Source organism: Chiloscyllium plagiosum, chromosome 32 (genome assembly GCF_004010195.1).
Source record: "Chiloscyllium plagiosum isolate BGI_BamShark_2017 chromosome 32, ASM401019v2, whole genome shotgun sequence".
NCBI classification, from domain to species: Eukaryota; Metazoa; Chordata; class Chondrichthyes; order Orectolobiformes; family Hemiscylliidae; genus Chiloscyllium; species Chiloscyllium plagiosum.
In genome coordinates this window covers 36172755-36187996 of record NC_057741.1, presented here as the reverse complement: position 1 = coordinate 36187996, position 15242 = coordinate 36172755, and the positions used below count along the sequence as shown (strand labels likewise).

The 15242-nt window shown below is 44.0% G+C and overlaps 1 protein-coding gene across 5 annotated transcripts in view; it reads left to right on the top strand.

Moving 5' to 3' along the window:
* LOC122539499 (netrin receptor UNC5C-like) overlaps positions 1-15242 on the top strand; it is a 395240-nt gene that overhangs the window by 297724 nt on the left and 82274 nt on the right. For all 5 annotated transcript variants that reach the window (XM_043674426.1, XM_043674429.1, XM_043674428.1 and 2 more), the window contains exons 4-5: positions 260-363; positions 13680-13860. In XM_043674426.1, the coding sequence (XP_043530361.1) occupies positions 260-363; positions 13680-13860 (285 nt within the window). The remainder of the gene's footprint in view (positions 1-259; positions 364-13679; positions 13861-15242) is intronic.

Here is a 15242-nt window from a genome sequence, read left to right as displayed (position 1 = left end):
CTTGTCCTGGACTCTCTGTTCTTTTCTCAGTCCTTGCTAGCTTTTTCAATTCTCTTAAAGGTACAGTACCCTACACCTTCGTACCATTATGAATTGTCCTGGATTACCATTCTAGTACCATTAGACTGTGGCACTGGTCACATCATAAGGGCAACACAGTCAGTGCAAGACAGCTTCTCTGCTGATGGTTACCTTTCCCACCTGTAAGCATTTACTGCTGTAAGTTGGAGGTTAATGACCTGTCTCATCTGTTGTTCAGATCTACGGAAGACCTTTGAACAGGAGCCACTGGGGAAAGAGGTATCGATCGAGCAGGAAGTTCTGCTTCAGTGTCGTCCCCCTGAAGGAATCCCATTGGCTGAGGTGAGTTTCTGCAAGACGTGCCTCCAAATGCAATTGCCCCACTGAGCCACCCTGGCAGGATTTGCTCAGAGGTTAATATGAAGCCATAATTTTAAATAAATAGAACCTAATATGATTAATGAGTTGTAATAAAGTAGTTACTATGTGCTTCTGGCTGAAAAGCTTGATCGGTAAAGATTAATGGATTTGAATCTAGTTAAAACGTGCACTGCAGACAGATTCTCTTGATTTACTGGACTCAAGTGGAGGTATTTGCAAACTGTTCCCTTTCCTGGTCCTGAGTGGACTCCATTTGGAAATACTCCTGGATGGTTAGTTACATATACATTAGATTTTTAGATTAGATTACTTACAGTGTGGAAACAGGCCCTTCGGCCCAACAAGTCCACACCGACCCTCTGAAGAGCAACCCACCCAGACCCAGTCTCCTACATTTACCCCTCACATAACACTACGGGCAATTTAGCATGGCCAATTCACCTAACCTGCACATCTTTGGACTGTGGGAGGAAACCGGAGCACCCGGAGGAAACCCACGCAGACACGGGGAGAATGTGCAAACTCCATACAGACAGTTGGTTGAGGCGGGAATTGAATCCAGGTCTCTGGCGCTGTGAGGCAGCAGTGCCAACCACTGTGCCACCGTGCCGCCTTGTGAGGCCAACCACCAACAGCATCTCTGTCCCCAGTTCCCCCCCCCACCCCTCCGATTCTCTGGCCAATGGCTACCCAACACCGCTTTCTTTGCAGGGAGCATTTGGAAAATGAGTGAACTTTCCGTTATCCAATGGCACTAAAACAGCCAGTTACTTTACACTCTCCACTGTTGCTTTAATGCAAAAGGAAGTTACTTCAACACACTCCCCAACATTTTCTCTGGGAATCTTGTTATTCCAGGAGGCTGCAGGGTGACACTGGAAGTTTCTCACTCCAAATCAAATACAATCCAGTTGTGGTTCTGCATTGCAGAATATTGCACTCAGATCCACATGGGCCAGGGCAGGTCTGCCCCTCAAAGATATGTAATGAACTTGGAACATTCGGTCACTAGGTGTGCAATCAGAACCATCTCCCCACCCATACCATACTGTCAGGATTCTGTGATTCACACTTCAGATTAGATTAGATTCCCTATAGTGTGGAAACAGGCCCTTCAGCCCAACAAGTCCACACCAACCCTCTGAAGATTAACCCATCCAGACCCATTTCCCTTTGACTAATGCACTTAATACTATGGTAATTTAGCATGGCCAATTCACCTGACCTGCACATCTTTGGACTGTGGAAGGAAACGTGCAAACTCCACACGAACAGTTGCCTGAGGCTGGAATCGAATCTGGGACCCTGTGGCTGTGAGACAGCAGTGCTAACCACTGAGCCACCATGCCACTCCCAGGGCCCATCAGAACTGCAAGGAACTGCTCGTCAGATCAGAGGCACACCCTGCCTTGTGCTTGCTGCTGATGGGTTGATCAGGCTTCTCAGATGGGAGCGGGGATGGGATAATAGGGACTGAAGGAAGCAGCCATCCAAGCGGGATCTCCAAGACTTCCACCAGGTTCCAGCCTTTTCTCCTCCTCCCTATCATCAGGCCTCAGAGATTCAGACCCATCACAAGGGCTTCAGACATTTCAAAGCCATTGTCATTCTGTCCTGTCCATTATGTGAGATATGTAATGATCAGTAAACCTCTGGAATCCAATTTTTCCTCAATTGCCAATAGTAGGAATGCCCAGCCTTCAGTTGGATCAGCCATGATCTTATTGAATGGTGGAAGAGACATGAAGGGCCAAATGGCCTAGTTCCTTTCCTCACCTGTATGTTCATAGCTTTCCATTCGATCATTGATGCTGACCATTAAGTATCTAGACCTTTTACAGGAATGTGGTAGAGTCCAACAATTTGGAAAATGCTCTGAGATTACTCAACAAGCCAGCTCATACATACCAAAGGTATTCTTTCAGCATAACATTTTGATAAAAAGTCTGAAGGATAACTTAGCTTGACATTTTAAGCAAATGCTTATCTGGATGTGTGTGTGAATGGCTTGCCCAGCATTTATCCACTCCTCACTGCTCCTTCTGAAGGTGGTGATGAACTGCTGCACAGTGGGAGGCAGTGGCATGGTGGTAATGTCGCTGGACTAACATTCCAGAATCTCAGAGCAATATTCCCGCAACGTGGGTTCAAGCCTCACTATGGCATGTGATGGAATTTTAATTGAATAAGGATCTGGAGTAAAGAGCTGGTGACCATATAAACATTGTTGATTGTCGGGAAAACACCATGTTGTTTGTGTGGGAAGGAAATATGCCATCCTTACTTGGTCTGGCCTACTTGTGACTCTGGACCCATAGCTATGGGATTAATTCTTAACTGTCCTCTGGGCAATTGGATGGGCAATAAATGCAGTGATGCCAAAATCCTATGAATTAGCTTTATTTTAAAGAAGGTCTGTGTGGTGCAGGTACACCCAAGTGCTGTTGGGGAGGGAGACTCAGTTTATTGACCCCGGAACAGTGATATAATTCTGAGTCAGGGGATTGTATAACATGGAAGAGAACTTGGACAGTGTTAGTGTGCACCTCCTGCCCTTGTCTTCTTGGAGTTCATGGGTTTAGCAGGACGCTAATCCTTGCTTGATCGCGGATACAAGACTAAAATGAATTTGTAGGAACAGGCAACAGAGAGGAAGTTTTACTTGACATTCTCCTATCCATTAGTTTCTTCTTTGCGTTGTTTAATGACTCACAATTGTCATTTGATTATGCAGTCTTTATTGATTTAGTAGATCCTTGTGCCTTTGTGAACTCTAACCTTAACTATTCCAGCACACATATGGCTGACCTCGCACACTCTGTAAACTGGAAGCTATCCAAAAACTCTTCTGCCTGTGTCTAATTCATACCAAGTACATCCATCTATTTCTCCTGTTTTGTGTTGACCTGCAGTGATTCTCTGTCGAGAATATAAAATTCTCGCCCTTATTTTCAAATCCTTCCATGGCCTTACCCCCTCCCTATCTCTGCAATCCCCTCTAACTGCTCTGGAGATATCTGGACACTCTCTCATTCTGACCTCGATCATCCCGTGGTTTTAATCTCTCTGTTACTGGCACCCATACCTTCTGCTGCTCAGCTCCCAAACTTTGAAATCTCTTCTAAATCTCTCCACCTTTCTTTCCTTTTTAAAGCCTTGGACCAAGTTTGGAGGCCATTTTTCCTATTTCTGCCTTCTGCAGCTCATCATCATCGATTGTTTTACCCTGCATCCATGTGGGGACGTGGGAGGTCTCATTATGGGAGAGGTGCCCAGGAGTGATGACAGTGGGAAGATATTGCAAGGCATATGCAAGTTGATACTCATGTATAAGTGTTACAAAAAACAGTTTGTAACATTGAGATATAACATGGTTTTTAGCTGTTAGCTGTGTCCTGTGTTCTCTCAGTTAACGGCATGAATTGTTCCAAACTTCGGTGAAGACTCAGACTATTTAATTATTAAATACTATTTGTGCCTTAACGTCAGACATGCTTTCCCATTTTCTTGCGCAGATCTGCATATTACTTAAATATTGAAGAGCATTATCTTTTCTCCATTGAATAAATAAACAATGTTTGTTCATCACCCAGGTGTTCCCACTTAAGCAATGCAGCACGATGCCAAGGTTAAATTATTAATAACTTCTAATGCCACTTTTCCTTCATATTCAAATTGGAGACACTGGTGTACAGCGTTCTTCACTGATTCCGAATGGGAATGTGTCTGGGGAATGTTTGTGGTTAACCTTTGAAGATAATCAGGGGATTTACTACAGAGTGCTGGCTGCTGCTGTCTCATACAACACACCGTCTCTGTGTATTGGTAGAACAAAAAACTGGGAGGTGTGCTCCAGTAGCAGCCCAGTTTTATGGTGGGAGAAATCGCATCTCCAACCTGGGTCAGCAACGATTGCAAGTCACAGACAGCAGGCCGACTGTGCTTGGTGGCTGCTCTGTTCCTTTTGAGAGCGTGCTGAATCGAATGCTGTTCGAAGGAATTCTTCTCAACTCACTCTTAAAAGGGTCACCCCTCTATTCTTAGACAATACCCTCTGGCCCTTGACTCTCTCATGAGGGGACACACCCTCTTGTCATTTACCACAGATTATGTGTTGGTGGGAAGGAGGAAGGGGGGGGGTGTTGGAGATGTGAGGATGGAGGGGAGAGACAGGGACTCCTAACATCAGGTCTGCCCAGTTTCTCTGTGACCCATTCAGTCCAGAGTAGAATGTCCCTGAGCTGCCTGAGCAGCAGTCACAGACCCCGCCTTATGGTCAGAGTTGGAATTGCGGTTAGACAGCCCAAATCAGAAAGGAGAAAGTGAGGTATGCAGATGCTGGAGATCAGAGTCGAGAGTGTGTTGCTGGAAAAGCACAGCAGGTCAGGCAGCATCCGGATCACCAAGCGTCGACTTTCCTGTTCCTCGGATGCTGCCTGACCTGTGCTTTTCCAGCACCACACTCTCAGCCTCAATCATAAAGTCATACAGCATAGAAACAGACCCTTCAGTCCAACCAGTCCATGCCAAACATAACCCCCAAGCTATAGTACACCGACCTGCCTGCTCCTGGCCCATATCCCTCCAAACCTTTCCTATTCATGGATTTGTCCAAATGTCTTTTAAACGTTATAATTGTGCACCAGTAGATTCAGGAACAGCTCCTTTCCAGCCATTATCAGACTGATGAATGGATTCTCTTGCCTTCACTAATGCTGATCTTGCTGACATTGATCTCCCTTGTACACCCTGTTATTGTCTGCCTCCATCTAAATCTTTTGTTCTGCACATCCTTGCTTACTATGATCTGCCTGTACTGCTCATAAACAAAGCTTTTCACTGTACTTCGGTACAAGTGACAATAAATGAATAAGTCAACCAATCACATCCAACAATTGCTCAGGAAGTTCATTCCACACACAAACCACGCTCTGTGTAAAACATTTGCCCCTCATGTCCTTTTTTAAATCTCTCTCCCCTCACGTTAAATATGTGCCCCCTAGCCTTGAAATCCCCCAGCCTGGGGAAAAGGCAACCACCACTACTCGACCTGTAACCCTCATGTCGAAAATTTTTTCCAAACTGAAAAGAACTGCAGAGATGCTGGAAATCAGAAATACAAACTGGACTTGCTAGCAAAGCTCAGCGGGTCTGGCAGCATCTGTGGAGAGAAAGCAGAGATAACGTTTCCAGTCTGGTGACCTTTTCTTGGAATTTCTCAATGTCGCGTTATTATAAATGAGGTCACTGGATGCTCAGCGACCTGACCTCCTGCCCAACTGACTCCAGGGTTGGCAAGGCATTCCTGCTTAAACATCTGCCAGGGTCCCACACAGCCCCTATCCCCACCCCTCCAGTAAATGGATTTTGAATCCCAACTTATGCCTTTCAAGTAAAGAATATTCATTTCCCACAGTCAACAGAAAAATAAAGGTACGAACTCAGCATGTAACAAAACAGATGCCTTGAAAGCTGAAACAGTTACTTTCAAAACACAACCTTTCATTTTACCCCAAGAAAAAAATTAATCTGACCCCACCTGTGATAGGGGAGTGAGACTGTGCTAATGAGGTGTGAGACTGTGACAAGGGGAGTATGACTGTGATGGGAGAGTGTGACTGTGATGGGAAGTGAAACTGTGATGGGGGACTGTGACTGTGATGGGGGAGTGTGACTGTGATAGGGGACTGTGACTGTGATGGGGGAGTGTGACTGATGAACCAGGAAATTTGGAGTGGTGCCAATTAAGCAGTATGGCTCTGTGCTTCAGGGGAGGGAGCATTTTGCCGTGGTACTGGATGGGGAGGCATATCAGATACTTGTCTTTATTAAGTAAGCCATTGAATATAAGAGCAATGAGGTTATGATGGATATAACATTAATTAGGCCAGAGCACTGTGTGGAGTTTTACCCACCACACTATAGGAAGGATGTGATTGCACTAGAGAGGTTACAGAGGAGATTCATCAGGATAATGCCTGGGCTTCAATGTTTCAGCTATGTAAAGAGACCAGATAGACTGCTGTTGCTTTCCTAAGTGCAAAGGAGACTGAGGAGGAATCTGATTGAGGTATGTTTTTAATTCACTTATGAAATGTAGCCATCTCAGGGAGCAGTTAGGAGTCAACCTCCAGTTAGAGAGTCACATGTAGTTCAGACCAAGTAAGGATTTCCTTCCCTAAAGAACATTAGCCACCAGATGGGTTTCTCTGACAATCATTTCATGGTCATTACAAGACTCTTAATTCAAGATTCTCTTTATTGAATTCAAATTCCACCATGGTAGGGTTTGAACCAGGATGCCCAGAACTTTAGCTGAGCTATTGGACTATAGTCTAGCGATAATACCACTGGGCCATTACCTCCCCAATGCACAACGCTCTGAGGAGAGGAGACAGGATAGATCGGGAGAAGCTTTCCCCTTAGCAGAGAGGCCAATAACTGGGGGGACACACTGTCAAGGGAAAGAAGTTAAAGAGCAGTTGAGGGAAAAGAAACTATTAATCCAGACAGCTGTGGGTATTGTGAACTCACTAACAATAGGGTGATAGAACAAGGAACCCTCAAGATAGTTAAGAACTATATAGAGAAACAGTTGAAATGCCATAACATACAAGGCTATGGACCAAGTGCTGGAAGATAATATTAGAATGGATGGATGTTGAAGACTGATTGGCACAGATAGGCAGAAGGGCTTCTTCCTGTGCTGTAAAATTTCTATGACTCTAAAACTTCTAAGGATCCCTTCTCCATGGAAACATCTTCCTGTTCTGCTTCCATTTGAGTCAGGCCACTGACAACTCTTCTTCTTTAACCCAAATTTATTGGCGGTTCAGGAGAATGAGAGATGATTCTATTGAAGAATATACACTTCAGAAGATCTGAAGCAGGGTAGTTGCTGGGAGAATATTACCTCTCATTAGGGCAACCTGCCCACTCCCCAGGGAACGCAGTTTAAACATAAAGAGTAATCCATTTAAGATCGAATTCAAGGCCAGCTTAATCTCTCTGAGGATCATTAATGTTTGAAATTCCCTTGCCCAGAGAGCTTTGGAGGTTGGGTGATTGAATATATTCAGGGCCTGGTTAAACAGATATTTCTGGTAAGGAAGCTACCATCAGTTCTGAGGAAGTGTCACTGGACTTGAATCATTAACTCTGACTTCTCTGCACAGATGTTGCCTGACTTTCTGAACTTTTCCAGCATTTCTGATTTTTGTTTCTAATTTCCAGCATCCACAGTTATTTCAGGTTTTGTTTATAGTTAGATATTTGATTGATGATGCAGTCAATAGTTTTGGAGGACAGGTACAAAATGGACTTAAAGCCTCATCAGACCAGCCATGATCTTATTGACTGACGAAGCAGGCTCGATGGGCTGAATGGTCTACTCGGGTTTCTTACGTTCGTCTGCGCTGGTAACATCTATTTCACAATTTTGGAACAGATCAAAGAACTGAGCTAGGCAATAAAACACAATAGATCTCCATTATGGACCATAATCATTAGATATGATAGCAGAGAAACCCACATCTTAATCATTATAACCACATCTTAATCATTATGGCAATTAATGTCTGGATTTATGCCAAACACTAAATCGAAGACCCAGATTGTACAGGAGTAACAAGGACTTTATAAAACAAAAGTCTCCACATATAAATTAACAAGCTTCTAAAGCTCGTGTAAGTAATGCACTGACTCATAGAGAAATCGTATTCCTCTGGTGAGGGAAAGCACAGAGCACTGTTTGAGCTACGTCCTTCAGAAATATTGTCAGGAAATATTTTCACATGGTTATGGAAATCTGGACCTCTTCCCCTTTCCAAAACAGTTGCAGTTTTGGGACAAATAGAGTGAGGAGAGGGATGTCGGTGAATCAGGCGGTGGATGTGGTTGGGATCAAGTGAAAAATTCAATGCTGAGATGATTAGAATTTTTCTCCCTTAAGGTTTAGAAACCAAGACAAGTAGCTAAGATGAGTGGCACCGTGGTTAGCACTGCTGCCTCACAGCACCAGCGACCTGGGTTCAGTTCCCGCCTCAGGCAACTGTCTGTGTGGAGTTTGCACATTCTCCCCGTGTCTGCGTGGGTTTCCTCCAGGTACTCCGGGTTCCTCCCACAGTCCAAAGATGTGCAGGTTAGGTGAATAGGCCATGCTAAATTGCCCGTAGTGTTAGGTGCATTAGTCAGAAATGGGTCTGGGTGGGTTGCTCTTCGGGGTGTCAGTGTGGACCTATTGGGCCGAAGGGCCTGTTTCCATACTGTAAGTAATCTAGACTTAAGGGACATGTCCTAATCGAACAAAGGAAGATATTCAAGGGGCTGAATGGCCTTCTTTGTATCAACTGTGTTTCAGTTGTTTTATTCGTTCATGGGATGTGGACATCACTGGCTAGGCCAGCCTTTATAGGAATAGGAGGAGGCCATTCTGCCCTTCGAGCCTGTTCTACCATTCAATGAGATCATGGCTGATCTGTGGCCCAAATCACTTTAAACCTTTGCTTAACAAAAAGAAAGGTCTATCTCAGATTTAAAATTAACACCTGATACAGCATTCATTGTGGTTTGTGTAGGAGAGTTCCAAACTTCTCCCACCCTTTTTGTGTAGAATTGTTACCGAACATCTCTTCTGAACAGTCTGGCTATTCTGAGACTACGCACCATTTTTCTCGAATCCCCAACCAGTGGAAATAGTTTATCTTTATCGACGCAGTTTTTTTCCTGTTAATGTCTTGAAGGCTTTGATGAGACTATTCCTTACCCTTCTACATTCTACAGAAAACTGGCCTAATTTGGGTAATCTTTCCTGATAACCTCACCCCTGAAGTCCAGGTATCATTATTGTAAATCTACGTTATACTCCCTCCAAGGCCAATCCATCCTTCCTAAGATGTGGTACCCTGATCACTCAGTACTCCAAGTGGGGTGTAACCAGGGTTTTGTGCAATTGCAGCATAACTTCTGCATCCTTGTGCTCCAGATGCATTTATTGCCCATCCCCAATTGCCCCAAGGGTGATGAGGAGTCAGTCACATTGCTGTGGGTGTGCAGATACAACAATGACCAAAGAATACATGGTGACCATTAGATCAGAGTTAGATACAGCTCTTTGGGCTAAAGAGGTCAACGAGGAAGCAGAATCAGGGACTGAGATGGATGATCAGCCATGATAATAACAGATAGGGCAGCAGGTTTGAAGGACCAAATGGCCTACTCCTCCTACATTTTTAAATAGTCTTTGTGAGAATGGCACTATATTCTGTATATATCTAAGTCACTCGTAAACCATTTACAATCTTCTGACTGGCTCAGTGAAGTCCTCTACTGGATTCTCTCAATAAGTGCAGCAAGAGTACATTCTAATTAATGACAAATCACAACAGTACAAGCTTAACAAACTCACTGTTTAAAATACAGTGTCCCAGGATACTGCACCTAAACAACGGCACGTTTCCTTTCATATCCCCCCAGTGAGGGGACAGATGTGTTTCGTCTAATTATCTGCTGATCAGCAACATGAGATGTATTTACATAATTGGTGCATTTGTTCCAATTAACTGAATGAAATTGTTGCACGCCTTTCCAAGTTAAAGGGTAAAAATACCATGGTTAGCAAAGTGAGAGAGGTAGGAGTGAGAATCAACAAATAAACAATAAACTTACCTATAAATTCATTCTTAAGTGAGCCTTGTGCAGCCTTAACTTTGAAGGGAAAGCTACAGAGAGAAGAAATCCAAAGAAATGAATCATGTTTTGGAGGATTTGATCAATTCAATAGTTATTGAAATAGGAAAATTTATCACAGGCTAACTATTGACAGCTTCTCAACCAAGGGAAAATCAAAAACTGATTTTTTAGGTGAATGAAAGGGTATAACTTTGGGGATTTTTGGGAGAGCTACAGGGGTGTGGGAATACAGAGAGATGTGCAGTTGCCATGCGATTTGCAGTTAACAGGTGCAAAGCCCAGCTAGAATAAGCTGCATTCTCTTCGTTGATGGTCTGGTTTGCAGCATCCTGGGTGACCAATTGATAAACCCAACCACCATAATTCGATCAATGTCCACAAACAACAGCCTAAGGCCTGAACTAATTCACTCACCAGACACTTTTGAAGCCTCTGATGGACTTCTTAATGCCCACACACTCTCACCTGCTCTGATGCCTTGGAGAGCAGCTGCAGCCTGTGGACGTGTTTCGGTGAAAATGCTGTGTATGGTGGTGATGGTAAATGCTGACTGCTGTCAGTCTGTTTCCACATTGTAGGGAATTTTAGATTACTTACAGTGTGGAAATAGGCCCTTCGGCCCAACAAGGATTCTGGATTAGAGTGGTGCTGGAAAAGCACAGCAGTTCAGGCAGCATCCGAGGAGCAGGAAAATTGGCGTTTCGGGCAAAGGCCCTTCATCAGGAATACAGGCAGAGTGCCTGAAGGGTGGAGAGATAAATAAGCTCACCCTTCGGCCCAACAAGTCCACACCGACCCTCCGAAGAGCAACCCAGACTCATTCCCCAATATTTACCCCATTCATCTAACACTATGGGCAATTTAGCATGACCAAATCAGCTAACCTGCACATTTTTGGACTCCCGGAGGAAACCCACACAGAGAATGTGCAAACTCCACACAGAGAGTTCCCTGAGGTGGGAATTGAACCTGGGTCTCTGGCGGTGTGAGGTAGCAGTGCTAACCACTGTGCCACCGTGCCGCACTAATGTAGTCTAATCAATTCTAAAACTGTGACTTTAGCAAGACATCCTGTAAAAAGGGTATGATTTAAATTAGGATCACCTTTTTAAAAAAAATTCATTCAGGAGATGTGGGCATTGTTGACTGAACCCATGTTCCTTATCCTTCCTCAATTGCCCTTGGTAATGAATCAGCTTTTGAATTGTTGAGGCCCATTTGGTGCAGGGGTGCCTAGATTGCTGTTAAGATGGGAGATATAACCAAACGTGTTATAGTCATGATGGTATGAATTCAGTAAATATGAAGCTTATAGTCTGCATTTACATAGCTCTTTCTATCAGGTCAGGATTTCCACAGAATGCCTTCTAGCCAATATTGCTGTTACAGCTGCAAAAACAGAGAAGGCTGGAGATACCCGACAGGTCTGACAGTACCTGTGGAGAGAGCAACAGGGTTAACACTTTGAATCATGCAGTATGGAAAAGACCCTTCAGCCCATTGAGTCTGTACCACAAACATATACCGCTACCTCCACTAGTCCCAGTTTCCAGCACTAGGTCAGCAGCCTAGAATGTTATGACACTGAAAATGTCCATCCAAGTATTTTTTAAAGGTTGTAGGGTTTCTGACCTTGATCAGCCTCCCAGGCAGTGCATTCCAGACCGCACTCCCCTCTGCATGAAAACAGCTTTCCTCAAGCCCCTCCAAACCTCCTGCCTTTCACATTAAAATTTTTCTTGACCTTTCGACTGAGGGAACAATTGCTTTTCAGCCACTCTGGCTATGCCCCTTATCATCTTATACACCTCTATCGGGATCCCTTCTCAGCTTCCTCTGCTCCAATGAAAACAACCTGAGCTTATCCAGCCTTGTCATTGCTGAACTGTTGCATTCTGGTGAATCTCCTCTGCACCCCCCTCCAGTGCAATCACCCCCTTCCTATAGTGTGGGGACCAGAACTGCACACAGCGCTCCAGTGTAGCCTGACCAAAGTCCTGTACACCTCCAATGTGAGACCTTTCTTCAAAACTTCAAGATAAAGGTTCCTGACGACCTTCCAGTGCACCACCCAAGTGGCCAGGGCTTACTGTAAATGTGGAATAGAATAGTATCTTACCATCCAGAAGGAGGCCATTCAACCCATTGTGTTTACACTGGCTCCCGAAAGAGCTATCCAGCCAGTCCCATTCTCCAGCCCTATCTCCGTAGCCCTCCAAATTAATCAAATATATTTACATCCAGCTTTGTTTTGAAACCTCCTATGGAATCCACATCCACCACAGTCCCAGGCAGCACATTCCAAATCCGAACAACTTCCTGAGTAAAGGAGCTTTTCATCTCAATCCTCATTGTCTGGCTGACAATCTTGAAATTGTGACCCCTCGTTACTGACATTCCAATGAATGGAAACAGTCTATCCATCTTCACCCTGTCAAAACTGTTCATCATTTTGAACACCTCAATAAGGTCCCCTCTTAATCTTTTCTGCTCGAGGAGAATAAACCCAGTCTCCCTAATCTTTCCTTGTATCTAAAATCCCTCAATCCTGGTATCATCCTAATAAATCTCCTTTGCACTCTCTCTAGGGCTATAACATCCTTCCTTAAATGAGGTAGCCAAAATTAAACATAACACTTCAAATGTAATCTGACCAATGATTTGTAGAGGTGCAGCATCACTTCCTTGCTTTTATAGTCTACGCCTCAATTTATAAACCCAAGGATCCTGTCAGCCTTCTTAACAACTGTTTCAACTTGCTTGGCCACCTTCAGAGAGTGGTGCTCGTGAACCCCGAGGTCCCTCTGCTCCTGTACTCCCCTCACTGTTGTACCACTGAGCTTATATTGTCTCTCATTGTTTCCTCAACCAAAATTCATCACTTCACATTTCTTTGCATTGAACTTCATCTGCCAGACGCCTGTCCATTTGGCCAACTTGTCAATGTCCCTCTGAAACCACTCAGCATCATCCTCACAATTCACTGTGCTTCCTAGCTTAATATTATCTGCAGATTTAGAGATTTTGCCTGCAACGCATTTCCAATCATCCATGTAAATCAGAAAAAACAAGGGTTCCAACACTGCACTTTGGGGAACACCACTTTCAACTTGTCTCCAATTGACAAATGCCCATCTATACCTGCCCTCTGTTTCCTATCTTTTGGCCAACAAAACACTTTCGCTGTGGAAATCTTAGGGTCCAAATCTTGTGCTCACAAAGAGTTCATGCTCTTTCTACTCCATCATAAACAGGATTAGAAATTCTGAATAAATTTTTTTCCTTGCCCATCGTCTTTACCTAGAAATGCTGAGGTTTACAGAATCACCCTTACTCCTCATTAAACCGACATGAACCAACTCCAGTCTATGTAGGATTCATCCTTGCAAATCCTTTCCATTGAATGATCCTGTTCTGCATCTCCTCACTAATACCAGACTTGGATTGAGGCAGCAGTTGTGGATGACGTTGTGAGTATGTTTGGATTGATCCAGTCGTGCTGTGCCTGATTAGATTGGTTCTCGAAGGGGGTGGGGGATTCATGGTTTACAAGTTGTCAAAGTGCAATCTCATCTCTTCAATTCAAGGTGGAATGGCTGAAGAACGATGAGGTTATCGATCCAATCCAGGACCGGAACTTTTACCTGACAATCGACCATAACCTCATCATCAAACAGGCTCGGCTGTCTGACACCGCAAACTACACCTGTGTTGCCAAAAACATTGTGGCCAGACGGAGAAGCACCACAGCGACCGTGATCGTCTATGGTAAGTGTTTGCATTTTACACTGATCCATGGGTTTATTACCACGGCTGCAGGTTTGTTCATTTTTGAAGGATTGTGGAGATAGCTAGGTTAGCTTTTAAAACATTTGTGAAAAGACATTATTACATTTCTTTTAACAAATTCATCCTTGGAAGCCACATGATTCTAGATCATTGCTGGGCTGGGGCCTGAGTTCTTGAATTTAAACTTACTTCAGGGAAGATACCTGACTGTTATTGTGAGCTGAGTGTTATGGCTGTTCTGTTTGAGCAGTGTGTTGCTGGCTTGTATATAGAAAACATAGAACAGTACAGCACAGGAACTGGCCCTTCGACCCTCATGTCTGTGCAGACCATGATGCCATTCTGAACTAATCCCATCTGCCTGCAATGGTCCGTGTCTCTCTGTTCTCTGCCTGTTCATGTGTCTGTCCAGATGTCTCTTCAGTATTGCTATTGTATCAGCTCCCTTGACAGTGCTTTCCAGGCACATAGCATCCTCTGTGTGGAAAAAAAAAATATCTTGCACATCTCCTTTAAACTTTACCTCTCTCACCTGAAACCTATGTCCCAAGTATTTAGCATTTCCACCCTGGGAAAAAAAACTTTGACTATCCACCCTATCTACACCTCCCATAATTGTATATGCTTCTATTAGGTCACTCCTCAGCCTCGGATGCTCTCGCAAAAATAATCCAAGTTTGTCCAACCTCTCCTTATAGTGAATACACTCAATCCTGGCAATATCCTGGTAAACTCTTTCACACCCTCTCCAAAGTCTCCACATCCTTCCAGTAGTGCGGTGACAGGAACTGTGCACAATATTCCAAATATGTTCCAACTCAGGTCTTTACAATTGCAATGCGATTTGCCAGATTTTATACTCAATGCCCCGACCAATGAAGGCAAGCATGATATATGCTTTCTTTCCCAACTTATCCATTGGTGTTGCCACTTTCACTGAACTATGGACTTGAACTCCAAGATCCCTCTTGACATCAATGTTCTGAAGGGTCCTACGATTTGCTATGTACTTTCCTCTTACATTTGACCTCCCAAAATGCATCACCTCACGCTAGTCTGGATTAAACTCCATCTGCCATTTCTCCATCCAACTTTCCAACTGATTTCTATCCTGCTATATCCTTTGATAACCTGCCTACTTCACCACAACTCCCCCAATTGTTGTGTTATCTGCAAATTTACTGATCAGACCATCTACATTTACATCCAAATGATTTATGTAATATACAGCAGAGGTGCCAGTAGTGATTCTTGCAGAACACCTATGGTCACAGACCTCTAGTCAGAAAAACACCCCACCTCAACTACCCTTCAATCTTGATCAATGACCAAGCGAATTTTGAATCCAACTTGTCGACTCA